At 57.2% G+C, this 13,637-nt stretch overlaps 1 protein-coding gene across 1 annotated transcript in view; it reads right to left on the reverse strand.

The window, feature by feature from the left end:
• Positions 1–995: 995 nt before the first annotated feature.
• The window catches only part of HPSE2 (heparanase 2 (inactive)), a 103,751-nt gene continuing 91,109 nt past the window's right edge, over positions 996–13,637 (reverse strand). Inside the window, exons 8-12 of the mRNA XM_059477291.1 lie at positions 12,023–12,129; positions 11,110–11,224; positions 2,464–2,609; positions 1,365–1,511; positions 996–1,282 (exon numbers count right to left, since the gene is read on the reverse strand). Of these exons, the coding sequence (XP_059333274.1) occupies positions 1,117–1,282; positions 1,365–1,511; positions 2,464–2,609; positions 11,110–11,224; positions 12,023–12,129 (681 nt within the window). The 3' untranslated portion in view covers positions 996–1,116. The remainder of the gene's footprint in view (positions 1,283–1,364; positions 1,512–2,463; positions 2,610–11,109; positions 11,225–12,022; positions 12,130–13,637) is intronic.

Below are 13,637 nucleotides of genomic sequence, written 5' to 3' on the forward strand. Positions count from 1 at the left end.
GGCACCGCACCGTGTGACAGAGGCACCGTGTGACCCCGGCGCCGCACCGTGTGACAGCGGCACCGCACCGTGTGACAGCGGCACCGCACCGTGTGACAGAGGCACCGTGTGACCCCGGCGCCGCACCGTGTGACCCCGCACCGTGTGACAGCGGCACCGTGTGACCCCAGCACCGCACCGTGCGACAGCGGCACCGCACCGTGTGACAGCGGCACCGTGTGACCCCAGCACCGCACCGTGCGACAGCGGCACCGCACCTGTGACAGCGGCACCGTGTGACAGCGGCGCCTTACCGTGCGACCGCGGCGCTGCACCGTGTGACAGCAGCACCGGTCCCGCCCGCCCGGCCCGGCCCGGTCCGCGGCGGACAGAAGACGCCGGCGCGGTTGAGAGCCCAACTTTATTACACCTCCGGTAGCGCCTGGCCGCGTCGCAGCTGCTCCTGCCCGCGACACCGCCACTCTCCCGGGCAGGACACGCTCTCGGCCCGCCGCTTCGGGATGTATAATTTAATTATCAACATTTCCCGCCGCGGAGCCCGAGCTCGCTCGCCCGGGGCGGCCCCCGGCGCTTCCTCCCCTCCCCTGCCCCGCCCCGCCCCGCCCGGCGCATCCCGCGGCGGGCCAGGCCGGCTGGCGGCATCCCGGCGGCAGCAGAGGGAGCTGCTTCCATGCGCTTGCTGCACCGGAGCACTGCCCGCCGCCGGGGAGGGGGTCCGGCTGCTGCAGGGGTCGTCCCGAGGGGCAGCGGGACCAGGGGGTCGGGGAGGGTGTTCGTCCCGGGATATACCGGGGCTCAGCACCCCAACCTTCCCTGCAGCCAGTGGGCATCAGGGCCCGGCTGCTTCTCGCAGCTCACAGGACGGCGGATGGCAGGCCCTGCAAGTTGGCTGTCGCACTGCTCTGGCGGGATGGTGGCCAGGGCACGTGGAGCTCTGCGGTCACAGGGCAGGATGGTCCCAAGCGGGAGGACATCCTGGGGGTGAGGATGAGGGCACGGCGTGGAGCTGCCCAGCACGGCCCAACGGCGAGGCTGCGTGGGCTGCCGAGGAGGCAGCGTGACCTGGGCAGTGCACAGGGGCAGGAGCGGGGCTGGCGAGTCCCTGCTGGGCCCAGGCTATCGGTACCGACAGGCCAGCGCGTTCACATTCTTCACCACGTAGAAGCTCATAGTCAGCGGGGGGATGACCAGGGTGCGGCCGGCCCGCAGCGGGCGAGGCTTCAGCTCGGGGAGAGTCCCGTCATCCACCATGGCCAGCGGCTGCCCGTTGAGCTGGACCGACCTGAGGGACCAGGAGAGGGTCAGCGCAGTGGCACTGAGGGTGCGACAGTGGTGGCAGTCCCAGCCACCGGCATCAAACTTACTTGGAGTGCAGCCCATCCTTGCCATAGGGCTGCAGCAGGTACTGGTGGACAATCTTATCCCGCAGCGTCCCTGCCAGCTTGATTTTCTTCCGGGAGCGGTGGAGGTTGATGATGTAAAGGGTGATGGATCCCCGGACATAGTTGTGACTGCAAAGGGGAGAGTGGGAGGTGAGGGCTGCACTGCCATGTCCTCAGCGAGCATTGCCTCCAGGAAGGGGCTTGGGGGTCTCTGTAAGAACTGGCCTCGTGCAGGCATCCAGATTCACATCATATCCTGCTGCCCCTTCACGGGGAGATGCCACCTTCCCATCATGAAGCCTGGTTCTGAGGCGACACCTTTCGACCCCCCTCTTTAGCCAGCAGTGACACGGCACAAGAGAACGCTGCCACAGTGTCCAGAGGGGGGGGGGGGGGCAAGAACAGAGTGTCAGTCCCAGGACGGCCCCAGCCCCCCATCCCCCCAAACCTTGCAAGGAGGAGGCTGAGAACGGAGGGGAGCTCTGTGCGTCTGCCCCCGCCACCCCAGGCATCTGACAGACAGGTCCAGACACTGATCCTCTGTCCCTGCCTAATCGGGCAGTCCCAAACAAAGGCTATAAAGCACTTTGCACCTGTCAGTTACTAGACAAGGTTTCCTACCGAGCTGGAGGCATGTTGAAAGCATCTGGACTGTGTAAAGAAACAGTCTCTCCTCCTCCACAATAGCAACTTGTGTCCGCGGAGGAGGTGGCCGCCCCCCCGGCTCGCTGAGGTGCTTTCAAAGACCTTATCAGAGAAACAATAACCAGGCCAGGCTCCCCAGCAGCCCGGCCCGGGTAACCCGAGCGAGCGAGCGGGGCCCCTCGTGTGAAATCCACTCCCTTGATGTCCGCTGCCCGGCGGCTCCGGCACCACCGGCCCCGTTCCCAGGCGCGGGCTCGCCACCATTTTCATCGGAGGCATGGCCATTCTCGCACTGCACTGTAACAGCGGCCAGAGCAGGACCCGAGCGAGCATCCTGGGAAGGCGACCTGCACCCAGCGTGTCCTTGCTGGCCCCCACCTCCTGTGGGTGCCACTGATCCCACCCTGTGACCCTGAGCCCTCCTCGCTCCGCTCACTTGTGGTAGCTGGTGCAGTGCGCGTAGATGCGGAGCTTGTCGCGGATGACTCTGCCGGGCCGGGGCTTCCTCTGCAGGCCGGCCACGTGGATCGCCAGCACCTTGGGACCAATGAGGCGCTTGTAAAGCAGGGACAGCCAGTAGTCCTGGGGGGCAGAGGGGACAGTCAGCAGCACAACAGCCCCCCCCTACTCACAGAGGGCGTGGGCAGGAAAGGCTGGCTCCCCTGCTTGCAGCCTGGCGAAATTTTGGCTGTTGGGGTGAAAATGTTGTGTGCCAGATGTCTGCCTTGGGATGAGCTCTTTTTGTGCACTCCAAGCCATAATGGCATGGATGTTTCCAGGAAAGAGATTCAGGGAGGAATTCACTGCCCATGCTGAGAGACACGAGTACCCTCTTAAGGAGCTCAGATCGTGGCTGGGTTGCAGAGCATGGGAAGCAGCATGAGCGTCCTTGCACATACCCATGGACCAACACACAGCCGTGCTGTGGACCTGCACACCAGCTCCAGCTGATGCTCACAGGCTGGTGATGTCTCTGGAGCAGGCTCTTCCCCCACTCTCTACACAGAGCTGGAGCACATCAGAACTCTCCCCTGCTCTTTGTCTCTATTTGTGGCACACTGCCTTTTGGGACTGCTGAGGGTGCTCAGCTTCCCAGAGGTATTTCCCCCATTTTAAAGCCTCCTGTGGAGCATGGGGAAGCCAAGCTCAAGAAAGAGGAAATGCTTAGGCCCTATACACATGCATAAGTGATGCAGCCTTAATTACGTCACCACACACAGCTTTTTCCTGCAGGGCACGGCCTCGCACGGCACACAGGATGGGCCCCAGGCCCCGGGGAGGGAGCTGAGGCTGTGTGGGCCCCCCTCTCATCCGCTGCAGGAGCTGGGAGGTGTGTGGTAAATGAAGCAGGGTTGTGGGAAGGGAAAGGGCAGGCTCAGGCCCTCGCCTGCTGTTCTGCAGGATGGGCCTCTGGCCCCGCTGCTGCTCCAGGCACGGCAGGTGGTGCTGGGAAGATGGAGCCTCTGGCCCAGCTAAGGGTACACAGCTTTTCTGAGAAAAACCGTGCAGGTGCCATGGGATGGGTAAGATAGTCAGCAGTGATTTAGGGTGAATGTGCAGTATTTCAGCACAGTTAGTGCCTCCAGGGCAGTGCAGGAACCACTGTGTCCCTCCAACATCTGCAGGAGATGAGGGGAGAGCAGTGCTTTTACCTCGCCTTGCTGGCAAAGCTAGCTCCAAAGTCTCAGTTTCAAGAAGGATGTGAAAATACCAGAGAGAGTTCAAAGGAGGGCCAGAAAAATGACCCAGGGTTTGAACAGGAGACATCAGCACTGGCCTCAAGGCACTTGAGCTCTTCAGCTCACTGCAGGGAAGCACTGAGGACAGCTGCAGCTTTTCGCATCATCGCAAATTTGCTTGTGTGAGGGGCCCAAATCATGTTATTTGCAATAAATTACCAGGGCCTGGTGACACCAAGCACTTGGATGATGAATTACACACACACACCTAGCATGACTGAAACAAACCTACTGAGGGCAGACACTTTCCCCAGCTGGGCTGGTGCTCCAGGGCTGCTCCTTCCGCTGGCATGAGTGAAGCCCAGCCAAAACCATGCCAGGGCTGCTGGGCTTCCCAGAGCTACCAGCTCCAGTTCAATGGTACCAGCTTGGGAAATAGTTGTTCTTGAAACCCAGCTGCAACCAGGGTGGCTTTTCCATTGAGCAGTGACCTCTTCCTCAGCCCTGACAGCAGCTGGCACCTGCTGCCATGTGGCACACCCTGTGCAAGCAAGTTCCCCCGGCTGGCAGTGCCCACATACCCCTTGCAAAGTGTGGTGCTGGACATCCTGTCAGGGGCAGCCTCAGCCAGGCCCAGGGAGACAGGTTTGTCCAACCAGTGCAACTGCAGAAAGGATTTGTCTTTTGGAGTCACAGAAGACTCTTGTTGTGAGGGCTGAGGAATACAGCTGCAGCAGTAGAGGAGGGATAGCAGGGAGAAATCTGGTTTGTTATTAGTCCCATGGGAATCAAGGGATCTTTCTTGGTTTAAATGCTTTGCAGAGCCATCAAGCCGTACTGCAGGTGAGGAGCACCTGAAGGCAGAGCCTTCCTGTGCCTCAGAAGCTCTCCTGTCTGGGACCCCTGATTTGTGGGCAGGAGGGGAGCTTGTGTTGAGTGAGCTGATGTGCAGAAGGGAGCCTCACCTTCTGAGCCCCATGGGGACAGTGAAGACATACAAGTTTTCCACTAGAGAGGGAAAGCCCAGAGGGTCCTATGTGATCTCTTGGCACAGTTTACTTCATTGCAGAAGTTTTAGAGACTTTAGCTTTTGGAAACAAGGTTGATTAGGCAGGCTCTGAGGCAGAGCTGTTAGCCAGACCCTTCTGTCTGCAGAGCCATCATGAGAAGGGCAGGAGTTATCCTTGCACTCTCTCCTACAGACAGCAAAGCAGCTCTGCTGCCCACCTGAATTTGTTCAGCTCTGTGCTCTCCACGTGTGAGATGTTTCCATAACCAGAAAACCAGAGCAAAAGAGCCATAGCCCTTCAGTCTCCTGGGAACTGTAACCAACAAAGACAGTTGTATTTCAAACAATTTCTTCCTCTGTGCCTTATGCACACTCGAGTTTCAGCAGCCTGTTACAGAGAGCTGCAGTCCTGCACCTCCATCTGCATTTTTCCACAGTCCAAGCAACCTGTTTGGAGATAAGGGCTGGCTGGTCTGGACACCACAGGACAGAGGGCTTTGCTCTTTCACCCCTTTGTTGAGCCTGATGGCTTGTTTTTGACAAAAGCATCCTACAGAAAAGTAGTGATTGTGGTTGTGAAGATCCGGAGGGATGGAGAAGCTGCCACTTCCCAGGGAGCCTGTTCCAGCACTTATATATCCACACTGTTAACAGCCCCACTCCTTATTTGTGTCTTGAATTTGTCTGGCTTCAGCTTCCAACCAGTGGTTCTTGTTCTTGCCTTTTCCACAAGATTAAAGAGATTCTCAGCATCCAAAGCTTTCTCCCCACGGAGGTCCTTACATCCTGTTCAAGCCATAGCTGCTTGTTCCTCCAGCAAGGCTGGATAATGCTGCTTTTAACATTATCCCTGAGTTTTATGTGCTTCTTAAGTGGGAGTTCAAGGTTTTCTCAGCCAAACCCCTTGCAAGGTCCTGTGACAAGCAGAGTGGGGCAGGGCCTCATCTCAAAGGGAACAACATTTTCTGAAGTCAAAATGATCAGCTTCAGACACTAGTGCTGCCTTCATGAGCTCTCATGCCCCCACCCTCAGGGACATGATCTGTTTGCTGTTTTGTGTGTGGAGGTTGTGGAGAAATGAGCAGTCCCTATAACGTTTGCTGCTGTACTGGGGAGTCTGCGGGTGAGCACCACAGGGGACACTCCAGAGATGGTCTGTGAATGGGGACAAGGTTCCTTCTAGCCCCAAACAAGGAGGCTTAAAGTGGACTAACCTGCCAGAGGCACCACCAGGGGAGGAGGAGGCAGCACACAGACATGCTGCCCAAGGGGCCCCTTGCCTCTTCCCTCTGCTCTGCCCCTGCTGGGCAGGACAGACCTTTGCTTTGATCCAGACACCACTGCCCATGAAAGGTCAGCTGATGCTGGCCAATCCCTCTTTTGCTGAGCCACATCCCAGCAGTGCCCCACCACCAGTCCTCTGAAGCTGCTGACGTCTCTGCCTGGGCATCTGCTGCTTTCCCTGTGCTGATCCTCTTCCTTCCTGCTCTAACGGCTGCAAACACTTCATCTCACACCACTCTCTCCTGCGTTGCCTTATGCCTTTACATCTTCCTGCAGCTTTCTTCTCAAGCAAGTGATCTGCAGCAGAATTCTTACAGTGGGAGTGGCAGCCACAGGAATTGCTGCCAGGCATCGGTGGCACCGAGGGGACAGCCTGCCCAGCAAACAGGAGAGTGCTGAGTAGGACGTGAACCCTGCCTACTGCCCAGCACAGCCTGCCTCCAGCCAGTGGCCTCCCCACCTTCTTGGGATCTGAGCGGATGGAGGAACAGCCAAATCTCTCTTTTGTCATCACCTCTCCCTAACAGGGTCCAGGCCATGCAGGCTACAGGAAGGGAGCGGAGTTGCCAGATCAGAGGGCTTGGAAACCAAATGCAATTCTTCTGTTTCCTGTTCTTCCAGAGCACCAATCCACTCTGGGAATGGTCTTTCTGTCCCACCTCGTCCACAGCCCTGGGCTGGCTCTGTGACCAAGCTGGGCAGGTTTAGCACTACCATGGTGCCTCTGGAGATGTGAGGCGTGGCTGTGTCCATCCTTGCAAGACCAAGCTGCTGCTGCCAGTCCCAGATAGATTTTGTTTCTGCCCCAGACTCCAGTACAGGAGGAACAGCCCAGATCCAGCTCTGCACATGTCTTGCAGCTCCAGTGGGTGGGTGCCAGAGCTGCTAGCATAGCTTTGATCCATTTGAGAGTCCATGAATATGCACTTCAGAGTGCACCAAGAGGGAAAGGCTCCTTAACCCACTGTTAAAGCAGAGTTTAGCTGCTTTAAATCTGTCTCCTCATTCATGGATCCAACAATCCTCAGAGCCAACCTGGAACTCCTGGAAGGAGAAAGGGTGCAGAAAGCAGACAATGCCTCAGTCCCTGAGACATAATGGAAAGGACAGGGCAGGGGAGTGAATGCTCTGCTCAAACCTGCTCCAGGCAGTTGTGCCAAGGCTCTCTGGAAGACTTCCACAGGGCACTATTTCCTCTCTGCCCTTCAGCAGACCATGCTTTAGCTTGACATTGCATGGGAGAGCTTTTCCCCAGTGCACACCTGAACTGCCCGGGACTTCATCCCTCCCATCTGTGGCCAGAGCAAACATCCTCTAACAACAGTTCCTGCCAATCCCTGCCTCTCCCACCCCTTCCCTGTCTGCAGGCATCACTCCCACCAGATTCAGTGCTCTAGCGTGCAGGGCAGATGGGGGTGCCAGACGCCCGCGCACAGATTTACAGTCCTCAGGAACAGCTTCCATGTGTGTGTGCAAGCTCCATTGAACCTGCTCCCTCTCCCCAACCTTTGTCACTCCCAGACTTGGGCCTGTGCCTCTGCCTGCATGGCACACGGTCCCAGACAGTGACCCAGAGCCGAGGGTCCCCGCGGGGAGCAGCAGCCGCGCTCCTGCCCCGGTGCTCGGCTCAGCGCGGTGGCACTGAGGGATGTGCAGAGGGGCGGGTGCAGCAGCAGGGCTGAACCCCGCTGGGCCCGGGGTGGGCATGGGCACAGCTGGCGAGGACCCGGCCCCCGCAGGCCTGGCCAGGGGAGCGCAGGGGCGGGAGAGGGACAGACCGGGGGACGGCCGGGACCCTCTGCTGCAATTAGCGGCGCCTCCTGCCAAGGCAGCTCCGCTAATGAGCGCACCGGGGAGCGAGTACGTGCAACAGGCGGAGCACGGCCGGGGACCCGCTCCCGCTCCTGGCACCTCACCGAGGGCCCCTTGCCTCCTTGGGCCCGGAAACTGAGGGGGCCCAACCCATCCCCTAATGCGGAGATGCTCGGGACAGGTCAGACAGACCTGATATGAGCCCAGGGTCCTCCCTCCTCCAGGACAGACAGTGATGTTCTTTCCCATTGAGTTCTCCTCAGTGCCTTTGGGCAAAGCCAGGGAGGTGAAAAATCACCCGCAGCATCCAAGTATCTGATCACAGCACCATTGGGCACAGCCCTTTGCACTGCTGTGATGCTTTCTCAAGGACACCATCAATTCACAGGCAATATCATATTGTCTTCTACCACCACAGATGAGCAGGCAGCCCCTGCTGTCCATTCACCCTTGATCCCTCTGGGACTTTCTCATCCTGCATATGAATCTTGTATGCAGAAAAGAACTTTAAGTGTCTACTGAACTCAGTATCTCCCTGCCCAGAGTCATTAGACGAAGGTCCATGAGGAGCCACAGGAAATGGAAGTCTGTTTTCCAGCTTTGGCTTTTCCATGGGGTATGTGTTCCTCAAGCCCTGCCTAGAAATATGCCCAAGTTTTTTTCTCTGCATAGATATAACCTTACAGCATTGTACATTAAAGGAGTAGAAATCAATAATAAGGATGGATAGAAAAAGAGGTGAGTACCACGTGGAAGAGCACTGAAAAACGTCTTTAACATTCTGTAAGAATCTGAAGAGAAATCTCATGTCTGCCTGGGGTGAAATAAATGTATTGCTTCCCTCTGGACTGTTTCAGAGAGATATTAAGGAAAGAGAGATAGAGTATGCACGTTGCATGCCTGAAATGGTCCTAGAGGTACTGTATGCTGGATCAGCATTTCAAAGGCACTGCCCTGTGACGAGCAAATATTAGTGCTGCTCCTGCCCTCCTTCCCTGCACTCCTTACTCCCACACATGTACAGGTTTAAGTGCAGGCAGGCAGACTGATGTACCTGCATAAGGCTTTATTTGAAGGGCTTCTCTGACTATTATACAGCTGACTGCTCCAATCACTCAGTAAGAAAAAGCACTCCAACCATACATGAAAATGTTATCTCAAAAATAACAAGGTAGTAAAACACTTGAGCTCAGAGGGACAGTGGACAGCCAATTCTGGCAACCAGAATGGGCACTCAAGCTGCCCTTCTATGGGTGAAGGACCTGGAGGGACACACAAGGATCACGTCTCTTGCAAGACGTCCCAAAAAGGCACAAGATGCCGCTCAGCTTGTGAGTCAGCTGAGTATGGGAAGCCCAGCAGAGATGTGAGCATCTTCCTAATTTCACTGCAAAGCTTCGGTGCCTGCTGCCACCTGAGACCATCCTCTTATTGGACAAGCAGGCATCAGCAGGGGTAGGGAGGAGAAGGAGGTGCAAGGGCGGCTCTGGGGAGCCCGGGCCTGGCTCCCAGCTCCCCGAGGAGCTGTGATTGATGCCGTGGCGGTGCAGCCCTTCTCTCAGCAGGCAGCTGAGAGCTGCCTCACGCCCAGCCGGCGTGCGGAAACCTCTTTGTCATAGCAGCTAATGAGCAGATTGTATTTCACAGCGCCGGCCCCGCACAGGTACAGCCAGCGGCTTTTATCTCCTGACAGCTCCCACGGGAAAAGAGCAGCCGCCGTCCCGCCGAGCGGGTCACCGCCCGGTCTTGCCGGGCTTTACGGTGCTTGCAGCTTTTTAAAACCCTTTGTGGGTTTTCACCTGTCCGTGGCTCTTTTATAGCACAGGAGTGGAGGGAAAGGGGTTGTGGAAGCACCTGCCTGAGTTTGTGCAGGAGCACAGGGGTGGGATGTGGGATCAGCGCTGACGAACATGGGAGAGTAAGGAAACAATCATGACAGCAACTGGCACCTCACTTATTGGGAGACTTATCTTTAAAACAACACCAAAATCCAAGTTAAAGACTTCCATTATGTTTAACAGCCTGGGGTTTATTCCTCTAACTCCTTCCCTGGCTCTAATCCCATTCTGAACTGCATTCCTTCTCAGCTGATATCTGGGACTGCTGCCCTGCTGTGCCAGGAGAGCTGGCCATGGGCACCCTGTGCCCTGCTGTGCCAGGAGAGCTGGCCATGAGCATCATCTACCACCTGTGCCAGGAGAGCTGGCCACACCCTTGTGCACCCAGCAGGCAGGAGCTGGCCCGCACCCACCCAGCCAGGAGCAATCCAGGGGCCCTGAAGCCCTGGGAAATGGGGTGATGTGGCTTGATCAGGGAAATCCAGGCTCTTCAGGAGAAATCCATCGAGCTGTGAGCTCAGGTTCATTTCAGACAAAGCTCAAAGCCCCCTGGGCTGGGCCCCAGAGCTGGCAGGTGTGTTTGCTGGAAGGCTGCATGTGGGAACACACCAAGGTGCCCCAGGAGATACCCAAAGCAGTAGAGGCATGACCACGCTCTCCTGCTCACTGATTTGCTCTCTGGAGCCAGTCTGATGCTCAGGGATGCTGTTTTCATTGCCTGAGCAGGGAGAGCCGGCTGAGATGCAGCTCCCTCAGACTTTGCTCCCCTGCAGCCACCCCTGAGATCCCAGCACAGCACCAAGGGCAGGCTCACAGTGTCAGGGTTGTGCACATCTCCAACAGGGATCCCCAGCCTGCTGGCAGTGTCTGCTGGGTCATGAACCAATAAATCCCTTCTAGGAGAGATGCAGAGCACCCAGCTGCTCTGCCAGGCTCTCTGCTTGCAAGGCAGTATATTTACTAACCCCCATAGGAAAAGGAAACCTGCTGCTTTTAACAGGATTTTTCATATGGTTTCCTTATCAGCACCATGTGTTCTGGGAGTTCCCCTCTGCCCAGGTGTTGCTGAGGAGTGAGGGATGTTGTGGGGCACTGATGAGATCACTGCTCACTGTGGAGCTTTCACCTTGGTGCTGATGGTCCAGCCTGGCTTCCCTCGGCCAGCACCCCATCCACCCCTCCAACTCTCCAGCCTGCCCTGGTGCCCCTCAGTGGTACCAGCCTCCCTCCTGTGCCACAGCCCTGGGGCATCAGAGAAAATTTCAGCTACAGAGGTATTGCTCTCCCATCTGCCTCCAGCATGTTGCACTTGACATGAACCAACATCTCCTATTAGCACTGTCAGGAACAGACCTGGAAAATTCATTTCCCAGCAGACTTCAGAGAGACCACAAGGAGAGAATCCCCCCAAACGTGCAGGGAGCAGCCAGCAGCAGCACGACAGCCCTGGGCAGACCTACCGGCAAGGGGTTGAAGTTCTGGTCCACCAGGTGGTTGTGGCCGTGGTCGAGGAAGGAGTGGCGCACCACCACGTCGATGCCCTGGCTGGCCAGCAGCCCCAGCGTGTTCAGCCACCTGGGGACAGAGGGAACAGAGCCAGGGCACCATGGAGGGGCAGGGGGCACCATGGAGGGGGGGAACACTGGGGGGGACTGCCTGGTCCCAGTGGCACAGCTGCTCTCATGCATACGACCTGATCCCTGCTCCAGCACCTGAGCTGAAGCCTCCTGGTGGTGTTATGAACTGGATCCCACTATCCCTGTCCCAGAAACTCTGCATGTCTCTTCCCCTGCCCCAGCTGTGCCCAGCTTGCACGTCCCAAACCTGTGCCTTAGCCCCTGTGTGCACCCCAATATCTCAGCCCTCTGCCCAGAGGTGCTCCCCCAGCCTGTCAGCACTCTGCACCCTCTGTCTGAGCAGGGCATAGCAGACCTTTGCACTGGCCTGTCTTCTCACACTCCCTGGGCAAGATCTTCAATTCTTACAGCCTGCCACAGCCTGATAGCCTAGGCATGTCCCTGTGCTTCCCTGCAAACTTAGATAATCTTCCTCCATCTTTCATGATCACAGCCAGCTCTGAAGGTCTGGACTGGGGCTTTGCAGCAGGATGTCCAGGCCATGGGGCTGTGCCAGTGGACAAGCCCCAGGAACCAGGAATGGTTTCTTCAAAGGAGAGAAAATGGAAAGCAGAGCTGAGGAGGGCTAATAGGTATTAAATGGAGAATTTAACAATACTCAGGCTGCCAGGGAGTACTGAGGGGGTCTCTGGGCCTGGAGTTTGCCCTCTTCCAGCTGCAGTGCCTTTGCAGCACCTCAGCCTGCAGAGCCCATGGGGTGGCAGTGCCCTGGGGGTGGCAAGCCAGTGTCACTCACAGGAACCCAGCTGCATATGAGTCGGAGAGGTTGTTCATGCCTCCAGCTGAGGTCATGCCAACACCTTCCAGCCAGATCTTCTTCCCTGGTGTGTACGTGTTCACTACCTGCGTGAGAGACAAAAGCAACAAAAATTACTCTGCTGCACCTGTGACTTAAAGCCAAGCCAGACATCTCTTGTCTCATGGGAAGACTTGTGCAGACCTTTGGTGGTGCTGCTGCTGGACAGTCAGTGCCTGCCTGGCCATGGCATGTCTCTCTGTGTCCTTACCTTGGCTGGGTGGGGGGACACTATTCCTCACTCTTTCCTTCCACTGCCAACACGTCCACTCGTATCTTCTGGAGCTGCTCCCAAACGTACTCTCATGTTCCCAGTCCCAGATCCTGCTCTTCCCCTGTGGTGTCCCCATGCACTCTGGCCCACACACTGCCCTCTCATGTCACCTTAGCACCTGTCAAGGTGGCTGCCATCCGTGGGTAGCCCCTGAGCCCCAATGGGACAGTCAGTGCCACAGCTGAGCAGGGGCTGCTTTGGCACCTGAGTGGTCCATGGCACAGGTGGGACATGCAGGTTTGAGCATGCTGGCCCACCCTTCAGCAGTGCAGACACCTGTGGGATGTTCAGCTGGCCAGAGCTGCCCTCTCCCAACCCGAGAACCTTCGGCACCACACCCTGTCCCCTCTCCTGCAGTCGCACTTCTCCAGGCTGGGTGACAAGCTCCCAAGACCAGATGTCTGCAAACCCAGGAATGCTCTGAGCAGCCTGATGGATCCTGCCCTGTTAGTGAGGAGCGCTGGAATGTGCTGGATGGACTGGGATCCCTCAAAGATGTTAAATAGGCCAGCTCTGGGCTGCCTCCCACTCACAGCCTGTGAGAGCCGGCAGCCCTGCCTGAAGCCCCAGAGGTGTTGGCATCCTGCCTGTAATTATCTAAGCCCGCCACCTTCCCGGCTGGAGAGGAAGCAATAAAACAGGCAAGTGGACAAGTCCAGCTGCTCTAATCAGCCCCGGCAGGATGCAGGGACTCAGAGCCAAGCTGGAGGCCATTAGCACCCAGTGCTGTGCTTTTGCTCAGCCTCACTGGCATTCCCAGGAGAGCCCTCCCCAGCCCTACCCTGTGCACACCAAATTCTGGCCCATGGGTGAGAGGGCTCCCCTAAACTGCACCAAGGGCAGCTCCTGGCTGCTTCTGCTCTGGGAGTGGATGGATTCCCACTCCGTTCCCAGCAGGTTCCAACCTGCAGCAGGGGTGGGATACATGTCACCACTTTTGGCAATGCATTGTACCTGTGGGGGCTGGGTCAGCTGGTGCCGCTCGCTTGCCCCACTGTGATTCCATTGTGCCATGCCTCCCCCACAGCAGGAGTATCATCCACACACATGGATGACTCCCAGCTTGTGCGAGAGGGCTCAGCAAGGAGCTTCTCTCCTCCAGCTCTGCTGCACTGACCCTCTCATCCCCTTTCCCAGGGCCTCTTTGAGTTGTTTACTCATTCTATGGTTTCTCCCTGCAGGAATTACAAGTGAGACATTGTGGTGAGTGGTAAGATTTGAAAATCTAGACAAGACAGATGGATGGACATCTCCTCTAGTCCCTAAGGCCTTTTTCACTCA

Source organism: Ammospiza nelsoni, chromosome 8, assembly GCF_027579445.1.
Source record: "Ammospiza nelsoni isolate bAmmNel1 chromosome 8, bAmmNel1.pri, whole genome shotgun sequence".
Taxonomy (NCBI): Eukaryota; Metazoa; Chordata; class Aves; order Passeriformes; family Passerellidae; genus Ammospiza; species Ammospiza nelsoni.